This window comes from Solenopsis invicta, chromosome 5, assembly GCF_016802725.1.
Source record: "Solenopsis invicta isolate M01_SB chromosome 5, UNIL_Sinv_3.0, whole genome shotgun sequence".
NCBI classification, from domain to species: Eukaryota; Metazoa; Arthropoda; class Insecta; order Hymenoptera; family Formicidae; genus Solenopsis; species Solenopsis invicta.
In genome coordinates this window covers 24,269,201-24,285,047 of record NC_052668.1, presented here as the reverse complement: position 1 = coordinate 24,285,047, position 15,847 = coordinate 24,269,201, and the positions used below count along the sequence as shown (strand labels likewise).

The 15,847-nt window shown below is 43.4% G+C and overlaps 1 protein-coding gene across 8 annotated transcripts in view; it reads right to left on the bottom strand.

Moving 5' to 3' along the window:
• The window catches only part of LOC105195245 (AF4/FMR2 family member lilli), a 268,074-nt gene that overhangs the window by 106,418 nt on the left and 145,809 nt on the right, over window positions 1-15,847 (bottom strand). The window contains exon 1 of one of the 8 annotated variants that reach the window (XM_011160602.3): window positions 396-3,286. The exons of the other annotated variants lie outside the window; for them this stretch is intronic. Within the exon in view, the coding sequence (XP_011158904.1) occupies window positions 396-413 (18 nt within the window). The 5' untranslated portion in view covers window positions 414-3,286. Of the gene's footprint in view, window positions 1-395; window positions 3,287-15,847 lie in introns of those variants that run through there. 8 annotated transcript variants of the gene reach the window in all.

Here is a 15,847-nt window from a genome sequence, read left to right as displayed (position 1 = left end):
CTCCAATTAATCGACTAATCGAGCTATAAAACCGATGTAATCGTCGCAAGTCACTTATTGCTCTCTATTTTATTCCCTCTTTCTCTTTACTTTGAAATAAAATTAGTGATAAAGAAAGAAATTTATATCAAATCGACAATCATGTTCTCATATGTAAGTACAAATGTCTTTGAATAAATTTGATAATTTTGAACAAACGTGACTTTTGTATAAGAAAACGCAAGCAAAGAACGCCCGACGGCACTCTGCAAGGCACGACATTTCGAACATGCATAACCTCACTTCCGATCGAAAAAAATCGCGCGTACGAGACAGAAAGACGAAAGGGAGTACGTATCACGAGCGAAACAGATGAGCAATTAATTGCACAAAAATAATAAGAGAGGATTATTCACCTGGAGGTCCGTCGCCATCTTGTCGGCCGCTGCTCCCAATATTTACTGGCCCTCACTTGCACGAATCGAGCTTACGGATCCGAGTGATTGCCATCATTTCGCACGATTGATTGGCGCGATGCAACGAACGCTCGACGGCACTTTGTACAACACGACCGACGCACAATCGCGTACGGCATGACACATTTCGGACGAGCGAACAACGCGACACGCATTCCCGGCGTCTCTATCGCGTCGCGCGGCATCGTAGAATCTGAAGCAAGCTGAAGTCTCACGCGGAGCAACTTCACGTTGCGTCGGATCACTCGCCGAACGTCTGGAAGCGTACAGAACGTCGTCGATCCCGATCGAAAATTCTTGCGAATTTTGAATCGCACGCGACTACCCGACGGATGACTGCCTCTAGACGATTCGTGCGAGACTCGACACGACACCTCGGAAACGATTAACCTCACTTTCAATCAGAAAAATCGCGCGTACGAGACCGAAACGCTAGAGAAGGGGGAAGGCGGGGGAGGGGGGACGCGTAACGCGACCGGGATTACTACGTCACATAACCATTATATTAGGTTAGACTGCGAATTATCATCATTTCGCGCGATAACCAGCGCCCGACGGCACTTTGCACGTTACTATCAACTGTACCGACGGACAATCGCGTACGCACCGTACATTTCAGACAAACAAACAAACAATGCGACACGCATTCCCGACGTCTCTATCGCGTTGCACGGTGTCGTAGAATCTGAAGCAAACTGAGGTCTCACGCGGAGCAACTTCACGTCGCGCCGGATCACTCGCCGAGCCTCATAGAAACTTTAGAACGTCGTAAATCCCGATCGAAAATGCCAACGCACTTTCAATCACACGCGACTCCCGACGGATGACTGCCTCGAGACGATCATGCGAGCCTTGACACGACACCTCGGACACGCTTAACCTCATTTCCGATCGGAAAAATTACGCGTACGAGACAAGGCGAGGCGAGGAATGGAGGAGGGAGGAGGGAGGAGGGAGGAGGAGCGCGCGTAGCGCGAGCGAGCGTCTACTTTGTCAACTAACCTTAACTATTATATTAGAGTAGATTGCTAATTATCATTTGCGCAATTAATCGGCGCAACCAATACCCGACGGCACTCTGCACGACACTGCCGACGGACAATCGCGTACGCACCGTACATTTCGGACGAAAGAACAACGCGACACGCATTCCAGACGTCTCTATCGCGTCGCACGACGTCGTAGAATCTGAAGTAAACTGAAATCTAACGCGGAGCAACTTCACGTCGCGCCGGATCCACTCGCCGTACCCCATAGAATCTCATAGAAGCTTTTAGAACGTCGTAGATTCCGACCGAAAATTCTAACACACTTTCAATCAGACGCGAATTCCCGACGGATGAATGCCTCGAGACGATCGTGCGAGGTTCGGCACGACACCTCGGACACGCTTAACCTCACTTCCGATCGGAAAAATTGCGCGTACGAGACGGAACGACGAGGGGAAAGTCGTGGCGCGACCGACTCGTCTAATGCGTCACAAGCCCGTCTCCGAATTGCGGTATGACGAAGTGAGCCAAAGGCACGATCGCCCAGCGACGGATTGATAACTCACTTGGCACATAAACAACAAACGCGGAGCACGACGCCGGCGTGCGTCGTAGCCGGACGGTTGAAGACGCGGAGTCACGCAGCGGTAGAGTGACGATGGAGTGGGATGGGGGGGAGCGGTGCGCACACAGGCAGCGCACACGCACACGCCGCGACGTAGTCACACATATACGTGCGCCCTGCGTGCTTGCTACGCTCTCCCTTCGATTCTCCTCGTTTGCTCGAGTGTGCTCTGTCTTCAATCGCTGTTTACGATTGTATTGCTCCTACACGGGTCGCGTAATGTTTGTTAGAAATTTAGAGAGCTTGATTTCAAACGCGTCTTTCCCCTACCTCGGCTCATCTCTGCGCCCTGGCACGTCGTAATTTCGACGTTGTGTTTACAACTTCACTTCGATTCCACGAATCGTCGCCTCACTTCAACCTTTGCTACGGTATGAAACAATTACTATTTCCATACAATTTTATATAAATTAAAATATTTTTATATTTTCTATAGACTTAGTATGTATTAACAAAATATTTTTTTATACATTTTTTATTCGAAATATTTTGATATACTAAAGGAGCTTCGCTCGCACGAGAAATGCGGAATTATTGCAATGCACAATACACGTAGAAGATTTTAATTGTATCCGTAAGATCATAAGCATATAAATAAATTACAGTCAAGCTTTCTAAAATCAGTTTTAATTGTGATTGCTCGATTTGCTTAAGCACGTATCAGAATGTGCATTAGAGAGCAAGGCTCGCGAATTGGAGGTTAGAATTTCATCAATTAGATTTAATTTAATCGTAATCCGTTTCGTTCTGACTGATTTAATTCGAATCTCTAATTTGCAAATCTCAATCTCCAATGTGTAATCTGATTACAACAGCCTCACTGTTACAATTTTTTACGTGTATTGCGAGCTATTTAATTACTATATTAATGAAAAATAAAGTTAAAAATAGAGTAAAAAAAATCGGTCGGATACAAAATACTCAGAATAGTAGGAAAAAAGTTAATCTTCAACTATAATAATCAAATCTGCTCTACACAACTACCATGATAGTTTCTTATACGAAAAATTCTTTTTTCTACAGTTTTAAAAGCTCAGAAAAAAATCAGAGCTTTTCAATTTTTCCGCAGATTTTTTTCAGCTCCAATTTTTTTGGAAAATTCACCTTACAACCGAGAAAATTCAAATAAATTGAAAGTTCTTTTTTGTGTTCTTTACTGCTAACCTACTCTCTAAATTTTTTGGAGTGGAATTTCATCTAAAAGAGTGGAATTCCACTCTAAAAGTGTGAAAATCCTGCCACTCTTTATCAAGACTGGCAGGATTTTCACACTTTTAGAGTGGGATTCCACTCCAAAGATTTTAGAGAGTAGGAAAATATTACTCAAGATTGAATAATAAACTTATGAACCTGCTTGTGCAATAGCATACATAAATTCTATTCGATCTTACACAATATTTTCCTAAATTACATCTCTCCTTTTTCTTTAAATTTTACTTTACATCTCTTATATACACGAAAAACATAATTCTATTTACGAAAGACATTTCAACTTAAGACTTCTAGTGGCCGTATTTGGAGCTAGTTCTATTATAAAGTGACTTAACTATAGAGATTTAAAATAAATCTAAACTGATAAAATAAATTTAAACTTTTTCAAAGCTGTATTATAAAATTGTTTAATGTTACCTGGAACTTTAAATAAAAGTCTCAAACAATTTAGAAATTCTCAAGGAATTCTTTTACAAAGAGCAAACACCCTGACAACTCTCTCGAAATTTGTATGAGATAAAAATTGTTTTCAGTGAATAAAACTCAGCAGAATCAATTTGTACAGAGCGTGATCATCAGATTTTGTTAAAGAAGGAATTAGCTGGACGCGCTCTAATGGATTAAAACAACGCGTGTTTCTCGTGACAAATAATTTTTTTCTACGTATATTTAAAAATTATTACTATTATCTGCCATTTGTGCGTATTATTTCTTTACGAAAATTTCTCTCTTAAAAAAAAATATAACTAGTTGTTCATAAAAGGAATAAATTGATTAGCATACATGAATTACTACTACAATAATTAACGTAATAATACCTTCCGCAAATGCGCATTGTCATTCTTGCCGGAATGGCTAAAACAATCATGCCGCGCAAATGGTACGGGTTCAATGATCAGAGCGCGAAGCAATTCGGGATTTCGAGATCGCTTTGTGCAAGGGATCACACCGCGAGCGATCTGACCACTCGAACGTATGGCCTGGCCTGCCCTGTCTGCTCTGCTGCCTCGTGAGAACCCGGCAATGGAAGATGGTGCAACACTAAACAATGACAGCACTCGAGGGCATCTCGATACACACGTCGAGCTCGCCACCCCCGTCCTGCTCCCTCTTCAAACAGCTCCATAACCCGGGCTAAGCCCGGAAGATGAGCTTCGCTATCAGTATCGCGAAACTAAACCACAATTTCCGCACGGTATCACCTGTTAAGCAATCCCCGTGTTCGCACATAAGCGACGTCGCGCGTGCTTAAAATCAAGAAATGGGTATAAAGTGGCGCTGCGCGAGCTGAGATTATCGCGTCTCTTCTTTTTTTTTTTAATGTATACCGAATTATCTCAATGAAAACAAATTTTTATATGAACATCTGTGTTTCGCCGTACAAAATTTCTCAAGATCCAAAGAGTCGGTAAATTTAAAACTTAGCGGCGTCCTTCGACGTACAAATCGCCGAGGCCTCGATCACTGAGACAAAGAGGAAAAAAAAACGGGGGAAAAAAGTCCATAGCGTCTGTACCGCGACGTCGATGTAAACGACGCCGAAGGGGTATTATACGGACGGCTCTCGGCGCGCCAGCGAGAGAAGCGGAACACGGGCGGAACGTTGCCATACGGAACCCGCGCGATAAATCACTCCGAAACGTCGAAGGTAAAGCGCAGAAGATATTCCGCGGAAGGTTAGTAATCATGGGCAGAGTGGAAAGAGAGACAAACGGCCTACTCATCATTACGCCATCGTGCATGCGCTACCGAAGTAGTGCAAGCTCTACCGTGGGCGACCGTGACTGTAACTGCACACCGATCGCGTTACAAGGTCGAGGCGGTTCATCGTTGCTGATCGCGAGTACATACAGCGAGATCGGATTACACGAGTTTAGCGCAAAGTCGTAATTACTGTATTAAAAATAGCACGAATATTAATTATCGAACGACGAAACAATAATTTAGTGGTATTATTGCTACTGATTAGCAACAGGATCGGTGTCAGTTAAATATTAACAGTGTCCACATAGTTAATCGGTAGCAGTATTATTTGGTTGGCAAAAATATTCAGGTGATTTACGCAAACTCAGTCTCTCTCTCTCTCTCTCTCTCTCTCTCGTGCAAAATATATAAAATTTACATTTATAAAATAAACTGCCAGTTATCCGAGTATGAAAGAACGGTATAATTTTGCTGAAGTGTTCAGAAAGCTAGATATGCGATGTCCCTCATTTTTCCTACATTTTACTCGTATCCCCGCGTGGACTTAAATTCTCGTTTTTCAACAGACATGTCTTTCACAATTCAATCCTTTTATTCAAGTAATTAAGCCGTAAGATGTTTTGAAATCACTATTCACAACGGTAACTTCTTCATCGTCGAATGGTTAGCGTTCGCCATCTATCGCTCCACTCAGTCGCGCGATTATTCTTCTCGTTCATCCCCTTCCCACTCACTCTCATCTCATCTTTCCTCGTCACGAGCAAGCGCTATCTTTTTTTTTTTTATTGCCGTCTCTCCAGTCGGTTCGCGACGATCTACTCTGCTCATGGCGGCGTCCTTCGTCCTTTTTCCACCCCTTTAACCACCCAGCATCCACTTTGTCCTCTCGCGCCCCTGAACGTCTGCCATCTACCCTCCCCTCACCGACCGCCTCCCTTTCCCCGTTCGCGCACAGACACGACTACGGAATCTTCTTTCATCCCCGAGCCTGCCCTTTTGGGATGTCGTGCCCTCCCCGTCTTCCACCCTCCCTTTCTCGTCGAACGAGCTCGATCTCTTGCAATCTCGTACCGGCATCCTTGCGCAACCCTCAGACGCTAGACGTCTATCAGCGACGAAGGCGAGGAAGGACGAAGGACGAAATTACGTCGGGACCGATCACGCACACCGCTCGTGTATATTTATAGTACAGAAGTCACCGTGGCCTTCTAGGCTAGAGTCGTGACGGAAATAGCATTAAGATAGTATGCATGCCGCTTTGACACGCGATACATCTACAACAGCAGGCTCATTGGCCGCATTATTGTATTTAACGTCGAGTAAACGACGTTGAATCACATAAAATCGGAATATGACTCAAGAAAAACAGAGTATAAATCTAATTTAACACTTAAATATATTATTGAGGGATTCAATTTCTCGATTCGATCAAGTCCAACGTGTAATGATACTAAGAATAAGTATTAAAAACTCGCTCATTCCGAATATAGAGTATACACGTTTCTTTCGACGATTCCGTTAAATGTTTTCAGAGCCGCGAACGAGAATAGTATCGCGATATCGCAGATAGAAACGATAACGCGTTATCAACGATAAATTTGCGTGGAAAATATTTAGCGCGGAAAGATAAACGACATCGCAATCGGATTAGAGGTTTGAAAAAAAGCTCTCCGTGCCCCCGAGAAAAAGAGTATAGCGATTGTTACGGAAACGCTCTCGCTCGACAGTTGGCGAGGAGTAAATCGAGATGAGTAAAAACGCCACTGAATCGAGGACAAATCGGCGAGCGTGGGTTTTCAATTAAAAAAAACTCTGGTTCATCCCGTAATCTTATCCGCTCGCTATTATAATATCTCATCTCGAAAAAGGATGTCGCGCCCGTGGTTCCTTCGCCGGGTCTGGAGAGCGAATCGCTCGATTACTCCGCAAACAGGCGAGCCGGCCATTACCTCGCAACGTCGAACTAACGTACGGGCTTACGGGAAATTCGTTATCAATGAAATTAATTGGCCGGCTCTGGGAAACATTTCAGCGAGGCGCCGGCGCGCCGCCGCGCGCATGTCGCGTTGACGGACGGTTAAATGCGCAATTGACATTCGCGGCGAAGTTACCTAACGGCACGGAGGGGACCGACGAGGGAAGTCCCATCACGCGCATGTTTACGTTAAGTAATAAGAATCAATTTCCGATAGACTAACTGTCCGAGATTTCCGCTCCTACCACAATTCATCGCCGCCGTCCTTCGCGCGCCACCGTCCGTGCGTCCGTTCTTCCGGCATTCCGCTCCGCTCCGCGGCGCGGCCTTGGTCTTTCCCGAAACTGGCCGTAACCAGTTAAGAGACAAAGCGACACACAACGAGAGGCAAAACCGCACCGTTCGGACTCCCATCGAGCTTATCAGCGTTAAAAACCGAACGTGATACTCTGCGTGCGTTTATAACGGATTACGTTCGGCAATCCGATATCTCATATTCAACGTGTTCTGTTTCACCCAATGAAATTGTCCCCCCGTATTTATCGCGTTGATAGAGATATTTATTTATTGATAATTCGTTCAATTTCTCCCTTTGATATCGCGTTTCTCAGTAACCTCTTTTCTACTTATGTAAATATAGCGAACTACTTCGTAAGAACTTTATCACGTGTTTTGATAGAAAGCTATTTGCGGAATGTCTTGAAGAGATGTTTTATAGACGTATTAAAGTACTGAGCCGAATAAGACCCACCTAACTTGTTTTACTTTTTATGAACTTTATTTATGAAGATGTTGAAATAAACTGACAATAAGTAAGAACAAAATATTTCAATCGCAAAAATAAATCATCTTTCATGAAGAACATTTGTAAATGAACAAAACATTTTTTAACTCTGAACTTTATCAAGTGCTTCTGTTTTTAATAAGGCTCGAATCAAAAATAAATAACAAAGAAACTGAACATTAGTTTCCAAATCATTTTAAAAATAGTTATTAATCACAAGAACGAAATCCCCTAGTCTACTTTATTATTAACATCGTAATTAATTTTTAACTTTTGGAAATTCTTGACCATTTAAAGGCCATTTTATATCTTCTCAAAAGTTAGCAGCATTGAAAATCGTTATCCTCTGTTGCAAGCTGTACACATAAAAAACAAATATCAATAGCCATAACAATAAACGAGCGTTATTTAATAAGCGCGTTGTTTATAAAAAAAGTAAATACTTATTCCAAAAAAATCGTTATATAAATTGGGTTTTTTTCGCTATTTAGAAAATTGAATAATATTTTATAGCAAACTATAAAATAATGTATACTTAATAAACTGTGCAGCAAAGTTTTATAAAAACGGCTCATTTACCCACTTCGTCACAAGTTTTTGTTGCACTAAATAAACACGTTGCTGCCGGCTTTAATTCCCCAGTCCCTCTTTACCTAACCTACTATGACACACCTTTCAAACACACATTCTACCGTATAAAGCGCGTTTTTAAGTGATAAATTTTAAAGCGGGCCTTAGTCGACTCAAGTACCTTTAGTATATTACTAAAGTTTCATAAGATATATATCATGTTATGCGGTGCGAGTAATCGATATTCCAAACGCGAATGCTCGAATACTCAAAGGCGACGTTCGCACAGCATTAAATTAATGTATAATACGTATCCCGAAGCCGCAAAACACTTGGCAACTCTTAATTTCGTTGTCCTTCACGATCACACGAGCGACGCTTTATTATTATCACGCCATTGCTCCTATTTCCCGATCGTTTCCTCTTTCACTGGCTGCCACGGACCGTATTACGTTTCCTTACACGCTGTCATTACGTCGCGTAAATGACCGCGTCGAAAGAGCTTAATTCAAGTTCCTCGGACTCGACGGTGCGTTTCTACATCGCTACACCGTTATACGTCGTAGGACAGAACGCTGATTTGCATTATTACCGTAGCATCCAGTGTCAAGTATCAATCGCCGATCGAGGCAAAACCGATGCGCATAAAGAGCGGCTATACCAAACCGCGCATTCGCGTGTGAATGATGCAGCGTAGTGTGCTTTCTTGACTCCCTATTCGCAAACAGTTGCACAAATATTTGTATATATAAAAGAAGTTTTATGTGTCCATAGAAAAAAATTATCAAACCAGAATCATACTCTCCTGTATAAAAATATAAAATCTTCATCTGAAAAAATTTGATAATCTTAAACAGATATAAACTTGCTTACATGAAGAATTTTGTTTATGTCTGTTTAAAATTAAGTATCAAATGCTTTCAAAAAGATTTTAATTGTTGCTCATATATGAGAATACGATTGTTGATTCGATACTGATTTTTTTGTGTAATATCATACAAACCTCACGTTAAAATATTTAGAATACTCGTACAGTCAAACATCTCATAAATTCGGCGAGTTATATCTCGTAGATTGCATTCACGTTGCACTTCGTTAATAAAATTAAATTATCTCAGACTTCTGTCCTTCGAGAATCAATTGATGTCTCGATAGATGCAATCTCGCTGCTGCGAGCCTCGGGTGCCATAAAGACGACGTTGTTTCCTCGCTCCCCCCCGAGCTGTTGCACCGCAAGTGCATTGACTCTCGCATTTATGTTCGCGCTACCGAGCCAGTGCATACGATGCACGTGCCGAGTTCGTGCTGCCGCGATCTCTCATATCTGCTGACTAGCGAAGGTGGAAATATCGAAAGCTCGGCACAAAGTCGACATCGCGTTAATACGATCGCGGAGAGAGAACGCGAAGAACACCGGAAAATGTCGATGGAGAGATAAGTCCGATGGAAACCGATGGAAAACTGACTAAGCGCTCGCGCGAAAATATTCTCTCGCCGCGCGCCGCGCCGCTGTATCGAACATCGGAATCGACGAGGAGCACTAAACCGGAATAATAAAAAGTTAAACAGCGAGCACAGACGAGTTACTAATTGCGTTAGCCAGAGTTTCATTTCAATGTGGATTTTACACACGCGAGGTTGCGGAGGAAGTTTAATATCTCATTCGGTTCATATATACTTACAAGTTTAATCGTTGAAGCAAACTTGTTAAACAAAAAAAAGAAAAGAGTTTTGATAAAGCAAAAAGAAGTCTATTGAAACGAGAAGTGCCTTTCCTGTGTGATTATTACTCTCTGAAAGATGGATATAAAATCAGATTAAAATGAGATAAATGTTATAATTAATGAAACTAAAAAGAAAATATGAGTGGATTTACGATAAACGTCAAAATTATAGTTGAAATATTGTGTTTAAGAAAATTTATGTGGCATCACGCGAGATAAATTGGATTTCGATACACGAATAAAAATGATATAAAGGTCCGTGCAATTCTAAACACGGGGAGCAGTGTGAAGCACTGAAATTGCGATCGGTATGCGACGAAGGCGCGTCCTGAAATAGTTAACGATCGAGACAAAGGGGTAATCGCGTGCCGGGACGACAATGAGCGAAACTAAACGCGACGGAGGGTGAAAGAGGGTGCCGAGGGCGTGCGATAGACGAAGGAAGGGAATTATCCAAATTCACGGCGGACATTACCGAGGTTAAACGGCCGCTATGGCTAAATTCGAACTCGGTGGATTCGTGCCAAGTGTGCGATTAATTAACCGCCCCCTCGATGGCGTACGCCACGCCACGCCACGCCACGCCACGCCACGCCGGGGAGGATTTCGGGAAGGAACGACGTACCAAACTATTCGGTCGCGACGCAAATAGAGCGCGAGCCAAGCGAATTAACCCGCCAAATAGCAAGAAAAATAAAAGGAAAGGAGATAACGAACGGCCGCGCCGAGGGATAAGAGATGCCACGCTGCGCTGGTGCAAGAAGCTCTCGTGGGAAACATTAAGTGCGTCATAAATTTAATCGAGCGGTCTTACTCTTTTTTTAACCGATATGCCGAATGACGCATGAACATGAATGTCCATTGTTATAATCTAACGAGCGTGTTTTCGCAAGAGCGTATCAATAGAAGTCGGCATAAATAATCAATCGGGGATTGTAAAAGTGTACGGGACGCTTATTAATGCAGATTCTGTAATCTAATCTTCCGTAGGATTCTTCGTAGTCGTTTACGTTCATAGAAGATTCACGCGCGAATTAACTTTATTATCAGAACGATGCTATCTTCTCTCCGCCATTTGTATATCATTTCTGTTAATTTCCTGATTAAGAAATTTTTCTTCGAAGAATAGACGCGAATCCCCTCCCTCCCTTCCCCACGCTGCTCGCGCTCTAATGTGATTAACATCGCTATCGCGAAGCGTACTCTAGTTTCCACGGTATCGATTTACCATTCGCAGCTTTCTCGAAATTGAGCTCGAAATTAAGCATCTTTAATAGATATTACAGATTTGCATTCGGGCGACTTCCTGTTGATCTAATTCTGTCGAAGAGAATGAGAAGAAAATTTGACAGAGACGAAGGAAGTTTAAAGCTCGCTCTCTCTTTCTCCAATCTTGACAGCGAAATTAACGTACGAATTAATACCTTTGAATTAACGCACAATTAGCAAACCGACCTACGCGCGGTTTACTCCGCTCGCTTTTATTTCTCCCGTATAAAGCCACGGAGAACAGAAGTACGCGGAGTATACCACAAACGCGCCACCCGTAATGCCCGTGATTATTATTTTCCAATAAAGTCTATAAAAGAAAAGAAAAACACAGCGGAAAAGAACAAAATGTCAGGAAGAATGTACGAACGCGTGGGAGGAGAGATTCGCCCACTCGCACACTTCGCCATTATTCGGGTATCTCGAGTAATTTTCCGGCAGCGTATACTACAACGGGGCGGCGGAGGGGGAGGGGCGAGGGGGAGCAAGGTTACCGAACCATTGTTTATTTCCTCTAGTAGTCCTCGACTTTCTCTCCACCTCGTTTCTTTCTGTCTCCTCAACTCACTCCCCCGTTCACATCTCTGCATCCTATCCTCCCCCCCCATCTTTCTTTCTCTATCTCTCTTTCCGGCTCTTACTACGACTCTCGTCAAGCCACCGCATTATCCCACCCTCTCACACACCGGGTATTGATTCCGTCATACCACCCCCGCCGTGAGAGACGCGGGGCTTGCTCTCTCTCTCTCTCTCTCTGTCTATCTTTCTCTCTCTCCGTCGTGAACATGTGCATGTGCACGTGTACGTCGGCGCCCGACGCCGCGTTTGTGTGTGTGTTTAGCCACCGAGCGCAGTCCTCTCTCGTCCCCCTGTGCAGTCGGCGTGGCGCAGCAGTCAAAGCGGCCAAAGCGGAAAAGGGATGAAGGGAGAGACCGGTGGAGTAAGAGTAAGAGCAGAACGGGTGGGAAAAGGAGAGAAAGAGAGAGAGAGAGAGGAAAGGAGAGAGCGATGACCAATGCGAGACCAATGAGGGAGAGGGGCAGTTTAATAAATTGCGCTAAATGGCAGCTTGTTCCGTGCACGCGGGTTATACACGTGCACGCGTAACGCGTGCACACAAGCTCACACGCGCTCACGCGAGCACGCGTAACGGAAACGTAACCCGTGTAATGACAATGTTGTAAACGCACCGTTAAAAGTCCACCTCTACCGTACCACTCTATCCGACTATTCCAGCTGTGACGGTAAATTTCAACTTAACGCGTGTATAACTTATGCGCGCGCAAATATACGCCGACCCGCGTGTGCATGTGCGAATGGTTAATCGTAAAAACATTAATCCTCACACACACGGCGAGGAGAACAAATATTAATTCCGGAATCGGCCGGAGCGAAGGGATTTCATTACCAATATTGTGCGTGAAGCCGCCGACAACAACGGTATCGCGACGAGGATGAAACGATGCGGCGCGGCACGAAATAAAGTATTACGCGGCGCATTTCAGGCAATATTCGTTGCGAACGATTTAAATTTGCCGTGTATTCCGTATCGATCATCAAAGACTTTTTGAGCGCCGGTATTTTCCAGTCTCGAAAATGCGGCGTAACTAAATAATATAAAGGATTAAAATTTCAAACCTCATCACCGTTGTATGCATTACATAATTGCATTGTGCGTGGAATCCCGATCAATTATACACAATTCAATAGGACGGCTCGCAAATGTATGCATTTTAAATGCCACACACATTTTGTCGTAACAGAGCAAATCGAGAGCTTATACATTTAATTAACGCGTTCATTGCGTCGAGAGCGCATGCTGAATTGTTTTCCACGTGAAAAGTGTTTCACGGATAAACGCTTTTGGCGAAAGGGGGCGGGGAAGAGGGCGGTTAATTAATTATGTCGCGCGTTGTGCAATAATTGGCTGTCCTTCGAGTGAAACGCGCCACTGTGACGGAAATCGCTGCGACGCGGCTAAATCGTCATGACGTTATTACACGGCGCGCGCGGCATTGAAGCGACGCGAGTGCATTTTCATCTAAACGTTTATTATTATAAACGCGCGAAAGTAATGTAAACGCTTTCTGATTACCGTCGGTGGTTAATTATAAAACCCACTGTGATTTTACCGCTGCCAAACGAGCGGCGCGCAGTAATAACGTCGACGATATATAATTATTTAACTCGTTTACGATTTAGCTCCCCCCGATTTCACTGTCAACGGTTCGCGTATAAAGATTCACGGCAATTATGGTTTAACGTAGCCATCAAATCATCTTTTTTTCCCCCCTCTATAAAACTTGTGAAGCTACATATAAACCTAATCTCTTTAAGTAACATCGATTTTCTCCGAGCTTTTTACAAGTTCCTTTGAGAACGTATAACATTAAAGTGAATTTAACTTTCTCGTATTTAAAACTGAGTTTTGCAAGCATAAAAAAAAGCGTAAAGAAAAAACTGAGTAACGTCATAAGTTTCTCAACTAAAAATAACAATGCAATATCGAAGACAACCGGATATCCTGGAGCTTCAACAAAAATGATCGTTGACTGATACGCCTACGTGAACCTTGGCACCCGACTCGTTATAGATACGGTAAAAAAGATGAAAGGTGAAAAGACGTCTCAAACTGTCCCTTTGCCAAACAAAATATGTGATGCGTCTGAGAATGGAATAAAATTTACACTAGACAGTCGTAAAACTTTTCCTATTCTTGCCTTCATTTTTCCTTTGAGATTTTTCCGCTACATCTTTTGCTTCCCACCTTCTCAGCAGTGCATCCCTATCGGTATTTCTCTTTCGACTCCATTTTGATACGGAAAAGATGAAAGATGAAAACACGTCGAAACTTTTCTTTATTAAATATGGTGTACGTTTAATGAGTTTAAACACAGAAAAAATTCATTGACAATCATCCAACCTCTCTATTCTTGTTTTTATTATTTCTTCAGATTTTTCTAATAGTTCTATTTTTTTCTCCGCTTTCTCAGCACTGTTGGAACCTCATCGGCATTTCTTTTTTAGCTCTATTGTACGGTGAAAAGATGAAAGATAAGAAAGCATATAAGTGTATCTATGTTAGACAACATTTCGTTGCGCCCGAGAAGAGAAAAAAATGTGTTGACACTAGATAATCATCAACATTCTTCTTTATTCTTACGCTCATTGTTCTTTAAGATCTTTCTGATAAACTTGTTCTCTTCGCAGCATCTCTATCGTATCTCTATTGATATTCTTTTTTCGAGTCGACTCTCTAAATCAATGAAATATTACTGATTTACTAATTGCTAATTTAATACCTGTGATATCATCAGTGATTAGTCACTGCCTTTCAGCGATTCCGCTTAAGAGGCGGTACTCTCAGCGATAATACACTGATCGGAATCGATATATTATCACTGGAAAATAGTGCAGTAAACAGTTTGATTTCAGTGATATAATTATAATTATATCAATCGGTGATGTAATTATTATTATACCACTGAAATCAGATCGTTCATTGTCTTTCAATGAATAATACACTGATTGCAATTTAGAGAGCAAAAAATTTCAATAAAGTCGCCCACCTCCCCAAGCAAAAGCTATTATGTCCGCAGGTGAGAGAAATCTAGAAATTAATTTCATGAATATGAAGAATTCTTATTCATATGAAATGTCGAGTGAAGCCCGCGCTGTTACGCATATATGACTTAATTGCCGTTCGGCATGCAAGCCGACAGGCCAAATATGCAAAGACGGCGAAAGCGAGCTCCGCATAAATCGCGGGATGTGCGAAAATCCGAGCGGCGTGGCGACGCGACGCGACGCGACGCGACGCGGCGCGAGTGCGGCGCGACGGAGACCCCAGCGGATGCGCGCGACAATGGCGTCACCGGCGGATTACCAGGGAGATCGAGCGCGAAACGAATACGCGCGATGTAAATTCGCGAGATACAGGACATATGTAAATCACGCGAGAGGCAGAACCGCACGAAAATCGGAACGGCTTTAAAAGGGACGAGAGAAGAGGAGCGACGAAGCGACGGAGGGCGGGGAAGAAAGAGGAGGAGGTGGAAGGGCTACGCGCCGACTTCTTCAACCCCCTTAAAATTCAACCCGGTATTCTTCTCGGGGCGGATTTGAATAATGTAGTAGGCGACGGGAGGAGGATGGGCAGGAGAGCACGCGCTCTGCATTCCCCTCCTTCGCCGTCGTCTGAAATCCAAAACTTAAAAGCCGTAAGGGCCTCGGGGTATCGCGGAGTGCCGGAAAAGAGCGAAAAGGGTGACGGCGCGTTTCCAAGATTTCTCAACAGTTTCTTCACGGGATTATTAACGTTATTAAGAGATTCGAGAGGCTCGACGGGCCCGGAAGACCTCGAGCCTCGTCGTCGTCGGCGCCTCGTTATCTCGACGACGACAGTCGATTTAACTTGACACAACGCGGAAATTTATAGACGTGCTCGCGTGTACACACGCGTTACGGTAACGTGGAAACGAACGGGCCGTTGCCCCGATATCTGCCGCCTCTGCCGCACGCACGCGAGTCGACGTCCTGG